General features: G+C 44.2%; 1 protein-coding gene across 2 annotated transcripts in view; it reads right to left on the bottom strand.

Moving 5' to 3' along the window:
- prdm10 (PR domain containing 10) overlaps positions 1-26,220 on the bottom strand; it is a 191,295-nt gene that overhangs the window by 149,250 nt on the left and 15,825 nt on the right. For both annotated transcript variants that reach the window (XM_055660937.1, XM_055660936.1), the window contains exon 2: positions 2,811-2,977. In XM_055660937.1, the coding sequence (XP_055516912.1) occupies positions 2,811-2,900 (90 nt within the window). In that variant the 5' untranslated portion in view covers positions 2,901-2,977. The remainder of the gene's footprint in view (positions 1-2,810; positions 2,978-26,220) is intronic.

A 26,220-nucleotide genomic window follows, 5' to 3' on the forward strand; every position in this document is an offset into this window, starting at 1 on the left:
TTGCTGCACTCATCACCATAGAATAAAGGTAATTAGAAGAACAAGTGAGTAATTAGTGTTATGCAAAGCATTGCATTGGGGGGTAGGTGTGGTGGAGACGTCCCTCAAAATAAGGGAAGGGATTTCACGCCAGGGGGCCACATGAGTGGCAAAGGTACGGGGGTAAATTTGTACAAACATTACGTAACGATGAATTGAATGCATGTATAGCCTCCATGAATGTTGGAATAATTTTTTGCAGTTCCTGTATTATATATTTTTGTGTAGGAAAGAACTGCAGATGCTGGTTTAAATCGAAGGTAGACACAAAATGCTGGAGTAAATCAGCGGGACAGGCAGCATCTCTGGAGAGAAGAAACGCGTGAAGTTTCGGGTCGAGACCCTTCTCAACCCGAAACGACACGCATTCCTTCTCTCCAGAGATGCTGCCTTTCCCGCTGAGTTACTCCAGCATTTTGTGTCTACTTTTGTACATGTTTTTTACTTGAATAGAATTTCTTTTGATTGTTTTTAAATTCAAAAGTGAGCAGTGTAGATATCTCAAAGTCAATTGGAACTAATCGCAAAGGGACTGGGAGGCCAAGGAAGACCTCCACAGCTGATGACAGAAGAATTCTCTCAATAATAAAGAAAAATCCCCAAACAGCTGTCTGACAGATCAGAAACACTCTTCAGGTGTGGGTTTGTCAATGACCACTGTCCGCAGAAGACTTCATGAACAGAAATACAGAGACTACACTGCAAGATGCAAACCACTGGTTAGCCGCAAAATAGGATGGCCAGGTTACAGTTTGCCAAGAAGTACTTAAAAGAGCAATCACAGTTCTAGAAAAAGGTCTTCCAAGGTCAGATGAGACAAAGATTATATCAGAATGATGGCAAGGGCAAAGTATGGAGGAGAGAAGGAACTGCCCAAGATCCAAAGCATACCACCTCATCCGTGAAACACGGTGTTATGGCCTGGGCATGTATGGCTGCTGAAGGTACTGGCTCACTTAACTTCATTGATGATACAACTGCTGATGGTAGTAGGATAATGAATTCTGAAGTGTATAGACACATCCTATCTGCTCAAGTTCAAAGAAATTCCTCAAAACTCATTGGACGGTGGTTCATTCTACAGCAAGACAATGATCCCAAACATATTGCAAAAGCAACAAAGGAGTGTTTCAAAGCTAAAAAATGGTAAATTCTTGAGTGGCCAAGTCAATCACCCGATCTGAACCCAATTGAACATGCCTTTTATATGCTGAAGAGAAAACTGAAGGGGACTAGCCCCCACAAGCATAAGCTAAAGATGGCTGCAATACAGGCCTGGCAGAGCATCACCAGAGAAGACACCCAGCAACTGGTGATGTCCATGAATCGCAGACTTCAAGCAGTCATTGCATGCAAAGGATATACAACAAAATACTAAACATGACTACTTTCATTTACATGACAATGCTGTGTCCCAAACATTATGGTGCTCTGAAATGGGCGGGGCTATGCATAAACACTGCAGTCACTTCTACATGGTGAAACCAAAATGTATACAAATGGCGTTTATTAAAATGTGACAATGTGCACTTTAACCACATCCAATTTTTTTCAATTACAAATCTCAAATTGTGGAGTACAGAGGCAAATAAATAAATGATGGGTCTTTGGCCCAAACATTATGGAGGGCACTGTGTATGCAGTTCCGGCTTCCCTATTACAGAAAAGACATAGAGGCTTTGGAGAACGTGCAAAAAAAAAAAAAAGATATACACACCACTTTAGAATTTAACACCATTTAAGTATGTGTGTGTGTGTGTGTGTGTGTGTGTGTGTGTGTGTGTGTGTGTGTGTGTGTGTGTGTGTGTGTGTGTGTGTGTGTGTGTGTGTGTGTGTGTGTGTGTGTGTGTGTGTGTGTGTGTGTGTGTGTGTGTGTGTGTGTGTGTGTGTGTGTGTGTGTGTGTGTGTGTGTGTGTGTGCCTCGAAAACCAGACTCCGAAATGGGAAAATGTTTACATATTTCAGTTGAGATTTTCCTTGTTATTGTCGCATTTGAGGCCTTTAGATCATCACAGGAATATGCAGGAAATGGAGGAGTATGCATCGTGTGTAGACAGATGAGAATAGTTAACAAGCATCATGTTTGGCATGGACATGGTGAGCTGAAGGGCCGCTTTCTGTGCTCTACTGTTCTATGTTCTATGGTAGGGTAAAGAGATATTTGTTCCTTTGAGGAGGGTCAGAGAGGTACACACTTCATATGAAAGCTAGGTTATTCAAGGGTAATGACAAGAAGCATTTCTTGATACCACAGATTCAGATTCAATTTAATTGTCATTGTCAGTGTACAGTACAGGGACAACGAAATGCATTTAGCATCTCCCTTGAAGAGCGACATAGCGACACACACAGTGGACATCCCAACTATTTCTCCCAAATTAAGTGAAAATTCCAAAGCCAAGTCCTCTATTACTACATTTGATAAGCCAGTCAGTGAGCATAACCTGGGCTACCAGTTAGGGACTGTGAGGAATATTTGCACTGTGCTGAAGAGGGCTACGAACTACTTGGAGAACAACCAGGAAACTTGGCAAGTCTACATAAATGTTCCTTTCTGATCCCTTTCCTCACATATTTGAAGCAGATCAAATATTCCTTTGCGTAAAATAATACCCCCAATTGTCACGGTGTCTGTGTAATGTGCTTCCCAGGCTGTGCACCTTCTATTCAGCAAAAGCAATCTGCCTGAAGCAACATCTCAGCAACACTATTGATCGGTGATTGATCACCAGATACGGTTATACCTCGTTTCACTGATTAGTTCCACTTACCTGGGTTGGAGTCTGATCATGCTCTGACGGTGTGCCCCAGACAGGACTGTCAGTCTTGGACTCCATAGTTGATCCTCTGAGAAGTCTCATGCAGCAAGAGTGGAAAATCTTCAGTAAGTCAGTTACTGTAGTCACATATTGACATCAGGAACAAATATAACCCAATCCTGGGAAAAGACAAATATGAAAACTTTGAATAAAAAGGTAAATCAAAGATGAATAATCTACAGGCATGTGCAGCATTTCAGCATGTAGTTTACTTCAATGTCAGAAAGGTTTTGGGGCACTTCTCCACATTTCACAAATACGCAAACCACTGAAGGGCAAAAGCAAAAGATCTGAATGCTCTTAACATTAATATGGGTTGTCATTTACGTCTGTCAATTCCTAGAGCAAACTCTCTATTTTAAAAAAAAAATCCAATCAAGGATTTAGGTTAAGGCCGACGTATATTGATGTTCAAGCTGTTCAAATGAATGTGTCATATTTTAAATCCAACCATCATGTTAAATATTGACCACCAGGAAAATTCTAAGTGATGTTTATGGCCTAAGATGCAAACATATCGACAGACAATGAATTTGAAATTATTTGAAACATGGAACTGCAGATGCCAGTTTACAAAAAAAAAGCACTGGAGTACCTCAGTGGGTCAGACCTCATCTTACAAAATCTTATTGCCCGTAAAATAAAAGTGGTAAAATAGCACAATGCAAAGAGGATGCCACCCTATGTTGGAGCTGTTACTTTATGATTTATTACCATCCATTACACACAAAAGCCTGCGCACAGCGGCAGTCCGCACGCATTAAGTCTTAATAATTTTTCAATTACACTCACCTGTGCATAATCAACAGTGCTAATGACATCAGGGCCCCAGCTCTTATTAAGGAACTGGCCACTCAATCACACGACCGTTGAAGCCACTAATGATTACTATGCACACAGCCAGTCTCATACAATCTTCACTGGATACCACTACACAAAATTAAGATTCAATTTAGCCTCCAGCAGATTCCAAGGCTACCCGATGCCCTGACCCAAGGAGTAGCTGTGTCGAGCAAGAAACAGCTGCTTTCTCATAAGATTAAAGTATTTGTGCTCCCAACAAACTCTCACTTGCCCATCTGACCAGATTTTCCCTATGACTGTGCGTGTTTTCCCCGGTGCTCTGGTTTCCACACACATTACAAAGATATGTTGTTCATGACGTTTAGATAGGTAGTAGGGAAATTAAGGGGGTAATAATGGGCATGTGTAAAATAATAGTTTACAAAGGAATGGGTTCTGAGAGCCAGCATGACTGGATTGACCAAAAGGGTGCCTCCTGTGTCAAAAAATGAACACAAATATTGATATTTGAAAATCAGGTCACACTGGCCAAGAGCTCTTTGTGACATTGGGGCTTTCTGGAGAGCTGGTATGGGTGTTGTTGGCTACTGGTCTCCAGAGGGCTAGTGTGAACATTGTGGGCGAAATGGATTCTTGGGGTGGCAGCTCAGTCCCTCAAGCCTGATGTGCTGGCAGCTCACTCACGGCTGGTGGGCTGGCAGTTGACTCACAGCTATTCCTTGAAATTCCATTTCAAGCAGAGTGCTAGGCCACCAAATTCAAATCCATTTTCCTACCATTTCAAGCAGAGTGCAAGGCCACCAAATTCAAGTGCAGTTTCATACCACTTCAAGCAGGGTGCAAGGCCACCAAATTCAGGTTCAGTTTCCTACTGTTCAGGTTCAGTATCTGGACTTCCAGAAGGCTTTCGACAAGGTCCCACATAAAAAATTAGTATACAAACTTAATGCACAAGGCATTGGGGGTTCAGTATTGATGTGGATAGAGAACTGGCTGGCAAACAGGAAGCAAAGAGTAGGAGTAAACGGGTCCTTTTCACAATGGCAGGCAGTGACTAGTGGGGTACCCCAAGGCTCAGTACTGGGACCCCAGCTATTTACAATATATATTAATGATCTGGATGAGGGAATTGAAGGCAATATCTCCAAGTTTGCGGATGACACTAAGCTGGGGGGCAGTGTTAGCTGTGAGGAGGATGCTAGGAGACTGCAGGATGACTTGGATAGGCTGGGTGAGTGGGCAAATGTTTGGCAGATGCAGTATAATGTGGATAAATGTGAGGTTATCCATTTTGGTGGCAAAAACAGGAAAGCAGACTATTATCTAAATGGTGGCCGATTGGGAAAGGGGGAGATGCAGCGAGACCTGGGTGTCATGGTACACCAGTCATTGAAGGTAGGCATGCAGGTGCAGCAGGCAGTAAAGAAAGCGAATGGTATGTTAGCTTTCATTGCAAAAGGATTTGAGTATAGGAGCAGAGAGGTTCTACTGCAGTTGTACAGGGTCTTGGTGAGACCACACCTGGAGTATTGCGTACAGTTTTGGTCTCCAAATCTGAGAAAGGACATTATTGCCATAGAGGGAGTGCAGAGACGGTTCACCAGACTGATTCCTGGGATGTCAGGACTGTCTTATGAAGAAAGACTGGACAGACTTGGTTTATACTCTCTAGAATTTAGAAGATTGAGAGGGGATCTTATAGAAACTTACAAAATTCTTAAGGGGTTGGACAGGCTAGATGCAGGAAGATTGTTCCCGATGTTAGGGAAGTCCAGGACAAGGGGTCACAGCTTAAGGATAAAGGGGAAATCCTTTAAAACCGAGATGAGAAGAACTTTTTTCACGCAGAGAGTGGGAACTCTCTGCCACAGAGGGTAGTTGAGGCCACTTCATTGGCTATATTTAAGAGGGAGTTAGATGTGGCCCTTGTGGCTAAGGGGATCAGGGGGTATGGAGAGAAGGCAGGTACGGGATACTGAGTTGGATGATCAGCCATGATCATATTGAATGGCGGTGCAGGCTCGAAGGGCCGAATGGCCTACTCCTGCACCTAATTTCTATGTTTCTATGTTTCTATGTTTCCTACAACTTCAAGCAGGGTGCAAGGTCATCAAATTCAAGTGCAGTTTCATACCATTTCATGCAGGGTGCAACGATACCACATTCAAATGCAGTTTCATACCATTTCGTGCAAGGCCACCACATTCAAATGCAGTTTCATACTATTTCAAGCAGGGTGAAACCACCATAAAACCATACAGTAGATTCACAGCTCTGACAGAGTCGTGACCTCTCCCTCCCCCATCATGTAGAGGTGGAGCCACACCTCCGGGTTTTATAATCCCTCCCTCTCCCACCAGAAAAGGTGTGGCCTTCATGGCGTGATTGACAGGAGAGAGATTCTCAACATTTTTTAAACACTAATAACACTTTTGTTTTTCATTGATGGGAAGAATCCTCTGCACTTGCTGAGAGTAGGGGAACTGTATAAGATGGCCAAAAATCACAGCCGTAAGTGGTAGCATTTTATTTAAAATCAATATAGTGCAAACAGGAAGTTGTCAAGTTTAGACAAACAACCATTTGCAGGCAGTGCCTTTTTACTTCAACCCAAACCCCCCCAAACAACCATTTGCAGGCAGTGCCTTTTCACTTCAACCCAAACCCCACAAACAACCATTTGCAGGCAGTGCCTTTTCACTTCAACCCAAACCCCAGAAACAACCATTTGCAGGCAGTGCCTTTTCACTTCAACCCAAACAACCATTTGCATGCAGTGCCTTTTCACTTCAACCCAAACCCCCCCAAACAACCATTTGCAGGCAGTATCTTTTCACTTCAACCCAAACCCCACAAACAACCATTTGCAGGCAGTGCCTTTTCACTTCAACCCAAACAACCATTTGCATGCAGTGCCTTTTCACTTCAAACCCAACCCCCCCAAACAACCATTCGCAGTGCCTTTTTTACTTCTACTCAAACCGCCCAAACAACCATTTGCAGGCAGTGTCTTTTCAACCTCAAGCCAAAGCACCCAAGCCAACATTTGCAGTAAGTAATGCCTTTCAACTTCAAGCCAAAGCACCCAAACAACCATTTGCAGGCAGTGCCTTTTTACTTCAACCAAAAACCCCCAAACAAAAAAAATGTGCAGGCAGTGCCTTTTTACTTCAACCCAACCACCCCCCCCCCCCCCCCGCCCGCCCCCAAACAACCATTTGCAGGCAGTGCCTTTTTATTTCAAACCAACCATATTTTCATTTTCAAACCACATTAAGGACACTCACAGTTGAGTAGACATGTTTTCAGTGTTAATCAGAGCTCCAAGAGATGGCTTCCTCCATCTTGCAGAGACTGAGTGAGGCACACCACTTCCTGGTTTTATTGTCCCTCCCCCTCCTTCCAGCAGGGGCAGCAGAGAGAATGGCAATTAAAAAAAAAAACATTAATATCTCTCTGATTTTTCATCGATGGGAAAAATCCTCTGGTCCCGGAAGGCGGAGGGGGGCTCTGAGCGAGGTGGCCAAAAATGACGGCAATAGGTGGCGGCGTTCTCTCGGAAATCGCAGCACAAAAGGCCAAACGCGGTCAAGAACAGAGATTTAGTAATATAGATAGATGATGCAAGGATTCGAGAGCAAATTAAAATGTATTCTTCACTTGGAGAGCGGCAAGGATCTGGAAGTCACTGCCAGAGAGGATGGGAGAGGCAGAAATCCTCATCATGTGTAAACAGGCATTTGAACGTAATCTTGAAGAGCAGCAGCCTGCAGGGCCACAGCCCATGAATGGGGATTAAGCTTGAGAACTCTTTCAAATCAGCATAGACTTGGTCCAAATGGCTTCCTCCTGCATCGTAAATCGTCAACCATTCAGCAGCCAAGATGGAGCACTGCATACAAGCAGGAGGCCATCCATCTTGCACAAATGGGGACCACATGTGTGCATTGGGATCAATAGCATGGTGAAGCTGTTCATTACATATTTGAATTGTTTGATTTCATGAAAAAACATATGTTTGAATATTATATATCTTTCAACGAAGAGACATTGAAGTTGATCACCAATGAGAAACATTCAGCATTGGAAAAGTTAGTGCAGGTATTATATTTGTCTTTCCTCATTAGCAGTACCTCAACATAAGCATTCTGTTGACACGCAGGAATAGATTCTCTCATTCCAAGTAAGACGGCTGCATGATTTAGTCTCCAACTTCCACAAGGCTGAAACCTGGACATGCTGTGCACCATCACATCACCCACATGGACATTCCCAGAGGTTTGCATTATGTGCAATACATTCAAGCTCAAACAAAGAAGACATTATTTCATGCTTATTTTTCTGTCGTATCGCACTTAAAATGAAAATATACAACATCTCTGGGCTAGGAGCATCTAGATTTCTACAACTTATTATGGAAAAAGCTTTGTAACTTCTGTTCGTGCATCAACATGGCCAAAAGGTGAAGTGATTTGCCATGCTGCGATACTGATTGAAAATTCTGGCCCAGAGTGCTTTTGTACAGGTCAATGGTTAACAATAGATAATCTCTATATCAACATCACCTTTATTCTTGATGATCGTCCTTAAGATTCAATATTAGATGAATAAGGCACGGACGGCACTGCTGACAGTATTCTGAGTAATATCAGTGTTGCATCTCTTCCTCGTCCCCTCCCCATTCCTTTGATATCCTCAAATTGCTGAATCATGGTACACTGTAACAAAAAATGCTATTTACTGGCAGCTTTCCAGTCTTCTAACCGATTATTCTTCCTGTCACTGATTGAAACTTTTTCAGTTGCTGAATAAAATTTTGGAGCAGCAGGTTCTTTGCATAACACAGTCAAGCACATTATCATGAGTGTCAATCATCAAAACAACTTGCCCAAGCATGCAGCAGGGCAGGTAGAGTACTCAATGCAATCGTCACATGTAATGAAAACCTTGTAAAGCTCACAGTATACCAGCTCGATTCCATTAATACAATAAGATGGTTGACGAAGAACACTGAACATCAAACACACAGTTTTAAACTTCACAGAGAAGTGGTCCACAATTAAAATCTGGTGTCATGTGGGCCAGGATACAAGTACCACGTAACTATCATAGCAATAAATTTCCATTATTTAGCACCTTTGGATTTAGTGAAATATCACAGGGTGCTGCAGTGGACTCTGATGTCAAGACACAGAACAATGGAGCAGGTTTCATAGGACAACAGAAGGAAACAAAACGGGCAATACGGGCTGAAAAGATGAAGTACGAAGGGAAGCTGGCCAGGAGTATAAAGAAGGACAGTAAAAGCTTATTTCGATATGTTAAGGGAAAAAGAGTAGCAAAGTCAAATCTGGGTGCCTTGAAGGCAGACGCGGGTGGAATTAGTATGGGTAACAAGGAAATGGCAGAAGAGTTGAACAGGTATTTCGGATCTGTCTTCACTAGGGAAGACACAAACAATCTCCCAGATGTACTGGAGGACAGAGGATCTAAGGGGGTCGAGGAAATGAAAGAAAATTTCATTAGGCGAGAAATAGTATTGGGTAGGCTAATGGGACTGAAGGATGATAAATCCCCGGGGCCTGATGGTCTGCATCCCAGGGTCCTCAGAGAGGTGGCTCTAGAAATAGTGGAAGCATTGGTGAATATTTTCTAATGTTCAATAGATTCAGGGTCAGTTCCTGTGGATTGGAGAATAGCTAATTCAAGAAAGGGGCAAGAGAGAAAACAGGGAATTACAGACCAGTTAGCCTGACTTCGGTGGTGGGAAAGATGCTGGTCAATTATTAAAGAGGTAATAATGGGGCATTTAGATAGCAGTAAAAGGATTGGTCCAAGGCAGCATGGATTTATGAAAGGAAAATCATGCTTGACTAATCCTCTGGAATGTTTTGAGGATGTGACAAGTAAAATGGATGAAGGGCAGCCAGTGGATGTAGTGTCTCTGGACTTCCAGAAAGCCTTTGATAAGGTCCCGCACGGGAGACTGGTGACTAAAATTAGAGCGAATGGTATTGGGGGTAGGGTGTTGACATGGATAGAAAATTGGTTGGCAGATAGGAAGCAAAGAGTATGAGTGAACGGGTCCTTTTCAGTCTGGCAGGCAGTGGCGAGTGGAGTGCCGCAAGGCTCGGTGTTGGGGCTGCAACTGTTTACTATATATATTAATGATTTGGAAGAGGGAATTAGGAGCAACACTAGCAAGTTTGCGGATGACTCAATGCTGCGTGGCAGTGTGAACTGTGAAGAGGATGTTAGGAGGTTGCAGGGTGACCTGGACAGGTTGAGTGAGTGGGCAGATACGTGGCAGGTGCAGTATAATATAGATAAATGTGAGGTTATCCACTTTGGTGGCAAAAACAAGGGGGCAGATTATTATCTCAATGGGGTTAGGTTAGGTAAGGGGGAGGTACAGCGAGACCTGGGTGTCCTTGTACACTGGTCACTGAAAGTTGGCGTGCAGGTACAGCAGGCAGTGAAGAAAGCTAATGGAATGTTGGCCTTCATAACAAGCGCATTTCAGTATAGGAATAGAGAGATTTTTCTGCAGTTGTATAGGGCTCTGGTGAGACCACATCTGGAGTATTGTGTACAGTTTTGGTCTCCTAATTTGGGGAAGGACATCCTTGTGATTGAGGCAGTGCAGCGTAGGTTCACGAGATTGATCCCTGGGATGGCGGGACTGTCATATGAGGAAAAATTGAAAAGACTAGGCTTGTATTCACTGGAGTAGAAGGATGAGGGACGATCTCATAGAAACATATAAAATTATAAAAGGACTGGACAAGCTAGATGCAGGAAAAATGTTCCCAATGTTGGGCGAGTCCAGAACCAGGGACCACAGTCTTAATATAAAGGGGAGGCCATTTAAGACTGAGGTGAGAAAAACTTTTTCATCCAGAGAGTTGTGAATTTGTGGAATTCCCTGCCACAGAGGGCAGTGGAGGCCAAGTCACTGGGTGGATTTAAGAGAGAGTTAGATAGAGCTCTAGGGGCTTGTGGAATCAAGGGATATGGGGAGAAGGCAGGCACGGGTTATTGATTGGAGGCAATCAGCCATGATCGCAATGAATGGCGGTGCTGGCTCGAAGGGCCGAATGGCATCCTCCTGCACCTATTTTCTATGTTTCTATGTTAATGCTGTGGGTGTCTCTGCCTCCACCACCTGCTCACACAGTGTATTACAGATTGCAAGAAGATAGACACAAAATGCTGAAGTACCTCAGCGGGACATGCAGGATCTCTGGAGAGAAGGAATGGATGACTTTTTGGGTTGAGATTCTTCTTCAGACAAAGTTTTCTCATGACTTTCAGTCTGAAGAAGGGTTTCGACACGAAACATCACCCATTCCTTCTCTCCAGAGATGTTGCATGTCCCGCTGAGTTACTCCAGCTTTTTGTGTCTATCTTCGGTTTAAACCAGCATCTGCAGAGCTTCAAATCAGAAGTGTAACTGACACCAACAATTTGTCCTGCACAAACCACATTGAAACTACAGCCAAGATAACACACCAATGCCTCTACTTCATCAGAAAACCAAGGAAGTTTGACATGTCTCCACAATTCTTACCAACTTCTGGAGATGCACTGCAGAAAGCATCCTATCAGAATGCAATCAAGCTTGGTATGGCAACAGTTTTGTCCAAGATGGCAAGAAGCCATGGTGAGTTGGGGATGTCCATCACACAAACCAGCCTCCACCACCGGTAACTCCATCTATACTTCTGCGGCCTCAGGAAAGCAGCCAACATATTCAAGGACCATATTCAAGGACCATTCCCATTTCTCCCCACTCACAGGCATAAGAGACAAAATCTTGTACGCACAAATGGCTAAATTCAGGAACATCATCTTCCCCATTGTTATATCAGACTACCAAATGGTACTTCCATAAACTAGGATACAGTATGGATCTCCCAACCTACATCAACACAGATCTTGCACTTTTCTTTAAGCTGCACTATCTGTAACTGTGACGCTATGACACTGTAGCACCATCTATTGGACTCATGTATTAGCAATGTTACAACATTTTGAGATTAAAAAAATCAAGTCTGCAATTTATCCCATCAGATAAAGCATAAAAAGAAGTTTAATTTGACACCTAATTCACTTTCATATCTTCAGTATTAAAAATGTTATGGCCATTTTCATACTCGGAAATTAGCATTTTGTTCCCTATTGCTTTTCCATTGACTTAACACAAAAGCTGTGATCAAGGACAGTCAAACGGCCATAACTTTATTAAAAATTAAGAGAACTGAAATAAATTTTCAGTTATTATAGATTGAAGCATTCTGAAATAAATATTAAACAATCTTACTTGGATGGCCCAAAATTAAAGCATATAATTAGTTAATTACCCAATTGCAGCTAATTCCAAAATTCAATTACTAGATCCAAACATGTATCAATTTCTTAAGAAAAGATTTACATTTTTAAAAAGCCTAAATGTCCAAATAACATTCACACAAGAATTCACAATATAATATGATTTTAAAATCTCATTGTCATAAATTTATAGGCCAAATGGAAGGAATTTAGTGTTTAATTGCTGTAAATTAATGGCCATTTAAATCATCTTGCGAGTGGGATTTTGTGGAACACGCAGGTTTGGAACGCTGCGATTGCAGTGAATTTGAAGCCCCATGTCGGCATGAAAAATACTGCCGATTCGGATGGGCTCCAAGTCACCTCGCAACTTAACATTTTGATTAAGAGCATCTTAAGAAGTACTTTTTTATGTAAAAATAAACAGCCTACCTTGCCTTGTCCCCTATGTGAGATCTCTCCCATTGTCGGCGTTCACGGCTTTAGAAGATGATTTTGAATTAACTCTAACAATTAAATTATCCAGCGCTAATTTTAATAAACTTAATAAAACGGCAGTCGAAGAGATTTTTCTTTAGCAACTAAACAGCCTAACAGAGATCGATTTGAATTGGCTGAAGAAAAATCGCATTTTAAACCCGCCCCCCTCTCAAAGGCGCCAAAGTCGCGCACACGGGCAGTGGCAGAACTGCAGCGCCTCTGAAGGTAAGTTTTGTAACATACCTACATGTATGGCTGGATTGTATTCATATTGTATAAAATGACATAATTAGAATAGTATAATATCCTTGTAACACATCATTCTCCAATATTTCTGCCACTTCAACAAGATCCAAGATAAAGAGGCCCTTTATCTCCTCCACTTCCATCCGTGGACCCCAGCAGTCCTTCCAGGTGAGAAAGAGGTTCACAAACTCCTCTAATCTCATCTGCATTCAGTGTTCCCAATGTGGCCCCATTTACCAAGCGTAAATAGCCAACCTAAGTGTGAGTCCAAGCGGACACCAAGCGCCCATTTTAGCAAATATCTGCGGTCAGACGGCTAAGGCCTACCGCATCTCCGAGTTGCTAACCATTTTTATTCCACTTCCCAATCCCATATTGACCTTTCTCTGGATGAGGTCATGCGATCTGGAGGAACAGTACTTCGTATTCCACTTGGGTAGCTTACAGCTTAACGATATGATTAAATTCTCTAATTTTACAGTGCCCTCCATAATGTTTGGGACAAAGACCCATTTATTTGCCTCTGTACTCCACAATTTGTGACTTGTAATAGAAAAAGTCACATGTGGTTAAAGTGCACGTTGTCATATTTTAATAAAGGCCATTTTTATACATCTTGGTTTCACCATGAAGAAATGACAGCAGTGTTTAGACATGGCCTCCCCATTTCAGAGCACCATAATGTTGCGACACAGCAATGTCATGTAAATGAAAGTAGTCATGTTTAGCGTTTTGTCGCATATCCTTTGCATGCAATTACTGCTTGAAATCTGCAATTCATGGACATCACCAGTTGCTGGGTGTCTTCTCTGGTGATGCTATTACAGGCCTGTATTGCAGCCATCTTTAGCTTATGCTTGTTTTGGGGGCTAGTCCCCTTCAGTTTTTTCTTCAGTATATAAAAGGCTTGGGTTCAGATTGGGCAATTGACTTGGCCACTCACGAATTGACCATTTCTAGCTTTGAAAAACTCCTTTGGTGCTTTAGCAGTATGTTTGGGATCATTATCTTGCTGCAGAATGAACCGCTGGCCAATGAATTTTGAGGCATTTGTTTGAACTTGAGCAGATAGGATGTGTCTATACACTTCAGAATTCATTATGCTACTACCATCAGCAGTTGTATCATCAAAGAAAATAAGTGAGCCAGTACCTTCAGCAACCATACATGCCCAGGCCATAACACCCCCACCACCATGTGTCACAGATGAGGTGGTATGCTTTGGATCTTGGGCAGTTCCTTCTCTCCTCCATACTTTGCCCTTGCCATCACTCTGATATACATTAATCTTCGTCTCATCTGTCCAAAAGACCATTTTCCAGAACTGTGGTTGCTCTTTTAAGTACTTCTTGGCAAACTGTAACCTGGCCATCCTATTTTTGCAGCTAAACAGTGGTTTGCATCTTGTCAGCAGTGCAGCCTCTGTATTTCTGATCATGAAGTCTTCTGCAGACAGTGGTCATTGACAAATCCGCACCCGACTCCTGAAGAGTATTTCTAAATAAATTATGGGTCTTCGTCCTAAAAATTATGGAGGTCACCAGGGGGGGCGGAAATCCGGGGGGGGGGGGGGGGGGGGGGCGGCCAGGGGGACACACGTCCCCCCCTGTTTTGAGAGGTGGGGGACGATCCCTCCCATTTTTTGTAATCCGGATTTAAAACCTGATGAAATCTCCGCTTTCCGCGAGACAGTGAAGGTTGGACTGCTGATCGAGGGCGCCTGGACGAGAGAGACATCGGTCAGTGGGCAATGGGGGCGGGGCATGATGATTCAGCGCGATCATTGGAGGAGGGAGGTGTCGGTCAGAGGCAGAATTGGGGGGGTTGGGACTGAGGATAGAGCACGGTGATTGGAGGAGGGAGACGTGCCAAAACACTCTCGGCAACCCTGGACACAGACCTGCGCCTCATCCACTGCCAGGATCGATCTGTCTCCGGCGCTGCAACCGCTGCCGAACCGCCACTGGACCATCCCCGTCCCCACCCGAATGCCCCCCCCGGGGGTGTCCAGAGACGTCGGGGTTAGACACGAGCGGCACCCCCAGGCCAACAGCCAGCACAGAGAAGCAGCGCTACACCCAGCTCAACTCTGCCCGTCCCGCCAGGTTAACCTACAGCCCTGCCAGGACTTTCGGGAACGACAGCCGAGGTTTACAGGAAGCGTGGCGAAGCAGAGCTAGCTCAACGACTCCAGGCTGGTGTCCCGTCAGTCTATAGCCCTGCCTGCACTATTTGATATCCCATATTTTGATAGCGATTTTCGTGCCTGGAGGTTACTAATCTGCAAACAAACCTACCCACCCTTCTCCTCTCCCATATTTTTCTCCCATCTCTTCCCTGTATCTCACCTGGATTTGCGCTCATTCTCCCTCCTCCTCCCACCCATATTCCTTCTGACTTTACAATTCATATTTTTCCGGTCCTTATCTCTCACACTTTATCTTTTCATCTCTGGCCTTGTCCAACCATCTGCCAATCAGAACCCCTCCCACATCTCTATCCACTTGTTACTTGCCAGGCTTTGCACTGCCTCAACCTCTGAGCTCTCTCCACAGCCCTAACTTCCAGCTTTCATTCCCATCCCCATACATTCAGTCTGAAGAAGGGTCCCAATCCAAAACATCACCTTGTTCACCAGAGAGGCTGCCTGATCTGCTGTGTTACTCCAGCATTGTGTTTTTTTTCCATTTAAATATTGTAATTGTACTCACACCTACCACTGAATGAAAAGCCTGCCCCTCAGGTGCCCATTAAAATGTCCCTCTCACCTTATGCCCAAGCGCTCTAGTTTTATACTCCACTCTCATCGGAAAAAAGAGTCACCATTCATGCAATCTCTGCCCCTTGTTTTATATACCGCTACAATGCAAGTCCGCAGTTTTCCTTTGGAGCATTGAGGACCAACCTTTTCCATCAGGTTGCTTGTGAGCAAAGGGACATCCAGAAAGCAGGGCGAGAGGGAAAGAGTTATTTGAAGTTAGAGAATATTCATACCGCTGGGGTGTAAGCTGCCCAAGCAAAATATGAGGTGCTGTTTCTCCAATTGGCATTTAGCCTCACTCTGACAGTGGAGGATCCCCAGGACAGACAGGTCAGTATGGGAATGGGAGGGGTTAAAATATTTAGCAACCGGGCGATCACGTACGTCTAAGCGGACGGAGCAAAGGTGTTCAGCGAAACGATCCCAGTCCGTGCTTGGCCCCGCCCATATATAGGAGTCCACACCTGGAACAGCAGATACAGTAAAGGATACAGTTTCATGTGAGGCAGAGGTTCACTTGCACCTCCTTCAACCTCATCTACTGCATCCACTGTTCCAGCCGTGGACTCCTATAAGGGATTTGATAAAAGTCAATCTGGTAAACCCCTCAAAACATAGAAGCATAGAAAATAGTGCAGGAGTAGGCCATTCGGCCCTTCAAGCCTGCACCGCCATTCAATATGATCATGGCTGATCATCCAACTCAGTATCCCGTACCTGCCTTCGCTCCATACTCCCTGATCCCCTTAGCCACAAGGGCCACATCTAACTCCCTCTTAAATATAGCCAATGAACTGGCATCAACTATCTTCTGTGGCAGCGAATTCCAGAGATTCACCACTCTCTGTGTGAAAAATGTTTTTCTCATCTCGGTCCTAAAATACTTCCCCTGTACTCTGTACTATGGCAAGAATGTCTTTCCACAGATTATGAGACCAAAACTGTACGCAATACTCCAGGTGTAGTCTCACCAAGACCCTGTACAACTGCAGTGGAACCTCTCTGCTCTTATACTCAAATCCTTTTGCTATGAATGCTAACATACCATTCGCATTTTCACTGCCTGCTGCACCTGCACGCCTACTTTCAATGACTGGTGTACCATAACACCCAGGTCTCGTTGCATCTCCCCTTTTCCTAATCGGCCACCATTCAGATAATACCCGAAACGTCACCTATTTCTTTTCTCAAGAGATGCTGCCTGGCCCGCTGTTACTCCAGCATTATGTGTCTATCTCCAGAAGATTAGGATGCATGGGATCTATGGTGCTTGGTCATTTGGATTCAGAACTAGCACATTCATAGATGGCACAGGGTTGTGGTGGAAGGCCTTTATTCTGGCTGGATGTCTGTGACTAGTGGAGTTCTGCAGGGATCTGTGCTGGTACCTCTGTTGTTTGTGATATTTATAAATGATCTGGACGTAAATGTAGATTAGCTGGTAAGATTGCCGACGACACCAAGATTATTGGGATCACAGACTGTGAGGAAGGCTGTCAAAGTAGACAGCGGGATATAGATCAGCTACTGCAACGGACAGAGAAATGACAAATGGAGTTTAATCTAAGCAAGTGTACTTTTTGGGAGGTCAAATGGAGGGTGAAAGTATACAGTAGATGGCAAGACCCATAACACATTGATGTACAGAGGAATCTTTGTGTCCATGTCTATAGCTCCCCTAAAATGGCAACACAAATTGATAGAGTGGGAAAGAAGGCATATGGTATACTTGCCTTCATCGATCAGGCATTAAGTATAAGAATCACAAAGTCATATTGCAGCTTTATAGTATTCTGGCTAGGCCACATTTGGAGTATTGTTTGCAGTTCTGGTTGCCAAATCACAGGAAGGATGTGCAGTATTTGGAGAGGGTGCATTAAACTCCACATCCTTCCAGAATGCTGCGTGGATTAGAGGCTGTAGCTATAAGGAGAGGTTGTATAAACTTGGGCTGTTTTCTCTGGTGAACCGGAAGTCATGGGAACCTGATAGAAATACATAAAATGATGAGGGGCATAGATAGGGTTTACTGTCAAAACCCCCAGGGTAGAAATATCAAAGACTAGAGGAAATAAGTTTCAGGCAAGAGGGACAAAGTTTAAAGGAGGTGCGTGGGGTGAAAGATTTCTTTTTACACCGATGGTGGTGGGTGCCTGGCATTACTAGGGGTGGTAATGAAGGCAGATACAATAATGCTGTTCAAGCAACATTTAGATCAGCACATGGACATGCAGGGAATGGAGTGATATGGTAATGTACAGATGAGATTCGTTATCTTGGCATCATGTTCGGTACGGACATTGAGGATCAAAGGCCATGTTCCTGTGGTACTGTTTTATGTATAAGAAGGAATGGCAGATGTTGGCTTAAACTGGATAAACACAAAAATCTGGAGTAACTCATCAGGTCAGACAGCATGACTGGAGAAAAAGAATAGGTGACGTTTTAAGGTTAAGACTGCCAGTATGAAGAAGGGTCTTGACCAGAAACGTCACCTATACCTTTTCTCCAAAAACGCTGTCTGAGTTACTGCTTTTTGTGTCTATCTTATGTACTGTTCTATGTTCTGCATGCTCCATGTTAGAATCCTATTTTAGAGCTGGAATCCTGCCAGTCCTTCTGTAAATGTTGTAGGAATGTTCTTGCTTCAGTATTTTTCTATTAAGCCGACCTGAAATTATTTTTCTTGAATAAAAATCTCAATTTATCCGGTCACTTTAAATATATTTAAAGATATATTACCTATGTCCCAGTCAGATTTCTTGCATATTTCAAATTGCTACATTTAAACATCATCTCAAGAACATTAATCTGTTTCTCTACAATAAACTTCAACCATTATTTGCAGAAGTCGACAGCCCCCCCCCCGACAATGTTCCTGACACCTTAGCTAGGGGGAACGCGGCCCCCGCTTTATCCTCTAAAATTGTAAACGTTTCAACAAGAATCTTTCAAACTCTAGAAAATAGTTTACCTTATCTTTCTCCAGAGTGCATTACCTCATCCTTAGAATTAGTCTGGTGAATCTTCATTGTCCCTGTGCTACCCACCATGTCTGTCCTTGGATACGGCGATGGCTTGTACAAAATGGGTAGTATGGTGTGTAACAAGTAGACCTGCTGCCTCACATTTTTAGTGATCTGGGTTCACTCCCTACCTCTTGTGCTGTCTATTGGTGCAGTAGCCATTTAGCTTAACTTAGTATGTTATAACTAGATTTATCTGCCTGTAATTATGTGGGTGGGATTTATACGTAGTCTGGGGCGTGGTTTGCGGCTGGGATTCTGGCGCAGAACCCCAAAGAATTTAGTTTAGTTTGAAGAAGATCGGGAAGAGACAAGTGTTCGACCGAGCATGACCACGAGTATGTTTGAAATGTACTTATACAAGAAGCTTTTATGAATTATCTTACTTTGTACTACTACAATAAAGAAACTATTAATCAAGAGACTGTTTTTGGAAGATTCATCTTTCGACAGCATTGAATGTCTCATGGAGAGCTCGTGGATGCGTATAGATTACCTTCTGATCCACGGTCATTAGTGACTATCGAGGACTAAATCCTTGAGATGTTGTAAAAAACTGTCACTACAATTGGAGTTTGCACATTTTCCCTCTGACCATGTCAGCTTCTTCCCACATTTAAATTGCTGGAATGGTTGTGCAGGATGCGGAGAATAAAATGGTTTCAATACAATACAATACGGTTTATTTGTCACATTGCACATAAAGTGCAAGTGAAATGAATATGTCAGCAGCGGTACAATGATAAAGAACACACACAAAAACACAATAAAAATTTAACATAAACATCCACCACAGCATTCATCACTGTGGTGGAAGGCACACAATTGGGCCAGTCCTCCTCCATTTTCCCCCGTGGTCGGGACCTCAACCCTCCGCAGCCGTTGCTGCGGGCGTCCAGATGGTAAAAGGACAAGGTACAAGTCCAGGTAAGTCCAGGATCGGCTCTTCCCCACCTTGCTTTAAGTTGGTGTAGGCCGCAGGCCGGCGGTCGAGATTTAAAGTTTAAAGTTCCCGCCGCGCCACATCCAGAAGCACCGCAGACCGCAGGGCCGGCGGTCGAAGCTCCCCTCCAGGGGTGATGGTAAGTCACCACCGCGCCCGCGGTAGAAGTTGGCCGCGGGCCGGCAGTGATATCTTCTTCTTCCCCTGGGTCCCCCATGAGGGATCCCGGGCTGCGAAACGGAGCGCTCCCCTCCGGCGAGCCCCAGCGAGGGCTCACCCGCTCCACGCTGAGAGTCCACGCTGTGCCCGCCGCTGAAGCCCCGGGCGCGTCTCCGGGAAAGGCCGCGCCGATCCTTGCTGTTAGGCCACGGGGGAGGCGACCTGGAAAAAGTCGCCTCTCCATGGAGGAGGCGGCCGAAAAGGTCTCCCCCTTACCCCCCCACACCACCTCCCACACAAAACACACCGAGAAACAGGTACAATTTGTGTAAAAATAGATGCTGAGTGGTCAGCTTGAATTTGGTGGGCTGAAGGACCTGCATATCTCTCACACTCTTACTCTAAGTGCAGTCTCACAAGGACCGTTATAATTTCAGTCTTACATTTTTAGTGCTGCAGCCATTCTCTTGCAAAAGCCTACATACTGTTTACATTCTGAATTACTCGCTGTACCCGTCATTAATATTCAGTGATCTGTGCACGTCCCTCTGAAAAGCAAATGCTATTAATCTCTTCATTTGGAAAATAATTCAGCTTCTCCAACTTTATTTTATTCCCCTACACCCAACAGGTCTGAAGAAGGGTCTCGACTGAAACATCACCTATTCCCCTTCTCCAGAGATGCTGCCTGACTAGCTGCGTAACTCCAACTTTTTGTGTCTATCTTTGGTTTAAACCAGCATCTACAGTTTCTTCCTACACATAATCAATAACCTTATTCACCCCAGTGGATCTTCGTCTTCGCCCTTCCCCACTCAGGCAGAGGATACAAAAGCTTGAAAGCACATACCAGGAGATTAAGGAACAGCACCTTCCCTGCTGTTATCAGATGACTGAATGGTCCTCCCATAAGGTAGGGTGTAGGCAATAGACAATAGGCAGGAGTAGGCCATTCAGCCCTTCGAACCAGCACCACCATTCACTATGATCATGGCTGATCATCCACAATCAATACCCCTTTCCTGCCTTCGCACCATATTCCCTGACCGCTATCAGTAAGAGCTCTACCTAACTCTCTCTTGAAAGCATTCAGAGAATTGGCCTCCACTGCCATCTGAGGCAGAGAATTCCACATATTCACAACTATCTGGGTGAAAAAGTTTTTCCTCATCTCCGTTTTAAATGGCCTACCCCTTATTCTTAGGCTGATCGTCCAACCTACCTCATTATGGACATTGAACTTTTTTTTGTATCTGTAACACGTTCATGCTGTAACACTTTACTCAGCACTCTGGTATTTTGTTCATTGCACTACCTGTTGTATTTATGTATGGCTTGAATTTGGCTTAATGTATAATTTGATTGACTTGATGGCACGCAAAGGGAAGTTGTTCACTGTAACAATAATAATACCAATACCATTCTACCTTTCATTTTCACTGATGCTTTTCTGCATCCTCCATGAAACATCAACAAAACTTGGTCTTCTATAACCATATAACCATATAACAATTACAGCACGGAAACAGGCCATCTCGGCCCTACAAGTCCGTGCCGAACAACTTTTTTTCCCCTTAGTCCCACCTGCCTGCACTCGTACCATAACCCTCCATTCCCTTCTCATCCATATGCCTATCCAATTTATTTTTAAATTATACCAATGAACCTGCCTCCACCACTTCCACTGGAAGCTCATTCCACACCGCTACCACTCTCTGAGTAAAGAAGTTCCGCCTCATATTACCCCTAAACTTCTGTCCCTTAATTCTGAAGTCATGTCCTCTTGTTTGAATCTTCCCTATTCTCAAAGGGAAAAGCTTGTCGACATCAACTCTGTCTATTCCTCTCATCATTTTAAAGACCTCTATCGTCCCCCCTTAACCTTCTGCGCTCCAGAGAATAAAGACCTAACTTATTCAACCTATCTCTGTAACTTAGTTGTTGAAACCCAGGCAACATTCTAGTAAATCTCCTCTGTACTCTCTCTATTTTGTTGACATCCTTCCTATAATTGGGCGACCAAAATTGTACACCATACTCCAGATTTGGTCTCACCAATGCCTTGTACAATTTTAACATTACATCCCAGCTTCTATACTTCTGATCCATATAACCATATAACCATATAACAATTACAGCACGGAAACAGGCCATCTCGGCCCTACAAGTCCGTACCGAACAACTTTTTTTTTTCCCCTTAGTCCCACCTGCCTGCACTCATACCATAACCCTCCATTCCCTTCTCATCTATATGCCTATCCAATTTATTTTTAAATTATACCAATGAACCTGCCTCCACCACTTCCACTGGAAGCTCATTCCACACCGCTACCACTCTCTGAGTAAAGAAGTTCCCCCTCATATTACCCCTAAACTTCTGTCCCTTAATTCTGGTCATGTCCTCTTGTTTGAATCTTCCCTATTCTCAAAGGGAAAAGCTTGTCCACATCAACTCTGTCTATCCCTCTCATCATTTTAAAGACCTCTATCAGGTCCCCCCTTAACCTTCTGCGCTCCAGAGAATAAAGACCTAACTTATTAAACCTATCTCGGTAACTTAGTTGTTGAAACCCAGGCAACATTCTAGTAAATGTCCTCTGTACTCTCTCTATTTTGTTGACATTCTTCCTATAATTGGGCGACCAAAATTGTACACCATACTCCAGATTTGGTCTCACCAATGCCTTGTACAATTTTAACATTACATCCCAGCTTCTATACTTCTGATCCATATAACCATATAACCATACAGGTGCACAACCTTTTATCCGACAGCCTTGGGACCAGACACTTTTCGTAATTCAGAATTTGTAGGTCTTCGGAATGGAATTTTTTTAGCGTAGATTTTAATGGCTGGCTCAGTGGTAGAGTGCTCGGCTCATATCCGCAAGGTCGCGAGTTTGCGCCTTGATCCCGGCAGTTACGCGGTCGCGGGTTTGAGTCTTCAATGTAGTTTTTTCTTGCAGAATAATTGTTTGTATGAAATGCAGTGTAGGAGAGGTGTACTGACTGTGTGGGCTGAACTTTGGAAGTGATTGCCCACCAGTCTAAAAAGCCGCTGTGTCTTCCTGTCCCTGGGATAGCAGGGGGCGATCAAACAGCACAATACCCCCCTCCCCCTCCAACTCCAGAGGAATCCTCTCCCTGATGGGCCGCTACGGCGAAAAGTGGCAGTTTGCCCACAGCCCGAGTTGCGCCACCCCAAGAACAATTCGTACCTTGCACACCATCAGCGTCTGCCCCTACGTGTTTCTCTGGAGTTGGAGCGGGGCTGGGCTGGAGTTGCTAAGGGCTGTGGGTCTCTGGGATCTCCGTGCTTGCAGTGGGTCTGGGGGCCGCTGTCCCGTTGGTCCTGACGTCTCCGGCCACCCCTCTGGACTGGAGCTGAGACTGGGAACTGTACCGCCCTTGCCCCCTCCCTCTGCAACTGCAAACAACCCCACTCTCCTGCAAGGGCGGTACAGTTCCCGGAGGATAGCAGGTGGCCGGAGACGTCAGGACCAACAGGAACCTGCTCCCCGATGGGCCCCTACGACGCCCCGAGCTGCGCCCCGTCATCCGCAACCCAGGTTCCTCTGTAGTTGGAGCGGGGCTGGGCTGGGCTGCTGTTGGCTGTGGGTCTCTGGGTTCCCCGTGCTTGCGGTGGGCCTGGTGGTCGACGTCCAATTGGTCCTGACGTCTCCGGTGACTGCACTGACCTGCTGGCTGCCATCGCCGACGTAAAGACGGTGCAAAGCCCCCACGCCGGTGCAATGAGCGGGGATCTGGAGAGGGGAGGGATGGGGTCACACACATGGCCGGGAAGCAGAGGGGTGTAGGTGGGGTGAAACTGAAGGGAGCGACAATCTACTGCTGCCTGCACGCAGAGTTAAAAAGTTCCCACGCAAGACTCACGATACACTGTGTATCGTGAGTCTACCGTGGGAACTTTTTAACTCAGCGGGCAGGTAGCAGCATATTGTCAATTATTAACCCTCCCGCGCAACATACCCTCACCTTCTCTTTTATGAATGGGGATTTAGTTCCCCTTTCTTCGAGGACCGACCGGAGGTTCCGCTGTCACCTCTGCGGGCCGCCCTCGGTGAACGTTTTCAAGGACCTTTCTTCAAGGACCGAAAAAAATGTCGCTATTCGGAGGTTTTCGTTATTTGGATCGTCGGATAAAAGGTTGTGCACCTGTATAACAATTACAGCACGGAAACAGGCCATCTCGGCCCTACAAGTCCGTGCCGAACAACTTTTTTCCCCTTAGTCCCACCTGCCTGCACTCATACCATAACCCTCCATTCCCTTCTCATCCATATGCCTATCCAATTTATTTTTAAATTATACCAATGAACCTGCCTCCACCACTTCCACTGGAAGCTCATTCCACACCGCTACCACTCTCTGAGTAAAGTATCCAAGTATCCCGAGTAAAGAGATCCAAATCATGAATCTGGATTGTGCAGCCCCCCGCACCAATCCTTATGGCACCCCATTGGTCTCAGCCTTCTAACCCTAAAATGACATTTACTCCTCTTGTTTTCCGTCCATTAATCTACCGTCAAGGCACACCACTATGTCAGCCCCACTCCTATGCGCTCTTAATTTGCTTTAAATATTTGGAGGTAATTTTTCAGACAATTGTTTAAAGTCCAAATGTGCTATATCAACTGGTTTCTCCTCCCTTATTTTCCCAACTGCAAACGTAAAATACTTTGGAAGATTCATCAGGCATGATTTCTCCTTCATAACCTTACTTTTGATTTTGCTCAATCCTATTGTTATCATCCATTTTCTTAACAATAGATTCTTGCATTTTACCTCCTCCTAATCTCGGCTATGTGGCCCAATGCATCCATTCTCCATTTCAAAATGATACAATTACATCTGCTCTCTACATCCATGTTCCGTCATCTAATGGCACATCCTGTTATTAATTCACCAGTCTCGTTCTCCAGCAGTCCCACACTTACCCTAGCCACCATCTTGCTCTTTACATTTCCAGAGTAACTCTTACTGCTTGACTTGATATAACGTGAAAGTTTGCTCTCAAAAATCAATTTATCTCTTGAGGTTTTTAAATCTTTTGCTGCAAGATCCTAAGAACTAATCATCTGGCCTACCACCTTGCATGGCCTACCCTTCAATTAAACATTATCCTTCACCTCATTTGTCAACTGCAGATAGTGCCCCTTCCTCAAGGAATCCCTCTCCGATTGGGATACATTTCCCTCTCCGATTGGGATACATTTCTACCTAGCTCATTCCACCCAAGCTCCACTTTCATGTCATTCTAATGCCCACATTTAGATTGAAGACTATGGTACTCTCCTGTTGTGATCATCTCAAACTGAATCTAGAATTCCATCATACTGTGCTCACACCCTCCTCGGAGATCTTTAACCACATCTCATTTAGCCTTCATTACTCGCAAGCAAATCCAAAATAGCCCATCCTTGGGCAGCTTCTGTAACAGTGACGCACTCCACAAATGCTACTTTTATGATATCTTTGCCAGTCTGGCTCATCTAATTAATGTAAAATCTCCCATGACAACAGCAATTTCCTAAAACATGGCCTAAATATTACCCCATTTATGTTGAAATATATCATACGGTCACATTTTCGGGGCCTTAAACTACTTCCTCCCTTGCGTATCTCTACATAGTAGGCATTAGATCATATGCTGCTATTTCTTCCATCAATTCATCTATCTTATTGCAAATGCTACATGCATTAAAAAAAGACGAGCTTTGGCTAAGTTTCTACTAACTCTTAAATTGCTCAGTGCTGCATACGTGTGCTTACATTCTCTAGCCCAGCCCATCACAGTTGCGTGTCATCTGCTCCCTAACAATTCTGTGCCATCACTCTCTTTTCCTCTCGATTTATTACACATCCCATTCTCAGAATCCTTCCCCAACTATTGTGTTTACATTCTTTCTACAACTTATTGCCATGAAACTGGTCCAACACAATTCAGGTGAAGCCCATCTTAATGGAACTGCTCTCACCTTCCCAACCTGCCTCATGAATTGAAACTATTTCTAACACACCAAGCTTTGAGCCACACAGTTACTTCTATTATCCTAATTATCTTTTGCCAAATTGCATGTGTGCTCAGTTAATAATCCAGAGATCATCCTTGGATTCTGCTGCTTAAATTTTGGCCCGCTTTCCTCAATCCTTCAGCAGAGCCTCTCTGTTTGCCGTATTTATGCTAGTAGTGTCTAGGTGGTCCTTCCCTTCCCACTTTGAGTTCTTCTCTTGTTCAGAAAACCCTTAACCCTCACAATGCAGGTATTACAGCTTTCAAGAATCTGTCTTTGCAGCAGAAAAAAAACATTTTCTGTCCCACAATTATACCTACATAGTCACCATAAGATCCTCCAAATATTACCAAGCAAGCATCCCTGGCGGAGACCCTGATTACACTAAATTGCCCTATTACACTCTTCTGAAATAGAAATAGATGCTAGAAATACTCTGGTCAGCAGCAATTATGGATGCTGTCTGACCTCTTGAGTATTTCTAGCATGTTTTATTTCTCGTTTCAAATATATTCCTTTTTGCATTACTTTATTCCAAGTTCAACAAGGCAAAAGATTACCATGTGAGCAAATTGAG

This window comes from Leucoraja erinacea, chromosome 32, assembly GCF_028641065.1.
Source record: "Leucoraja erinacea ecotype New England chromosome 32, Leri_hhj_1, whole genome shotgun sequence".
NCBI lineage: Eukaryota > Metazoa > Chordata > Chondrichthyes > Rajiformes > Rajidae > Leucoraja > Leucoraja erinaceus.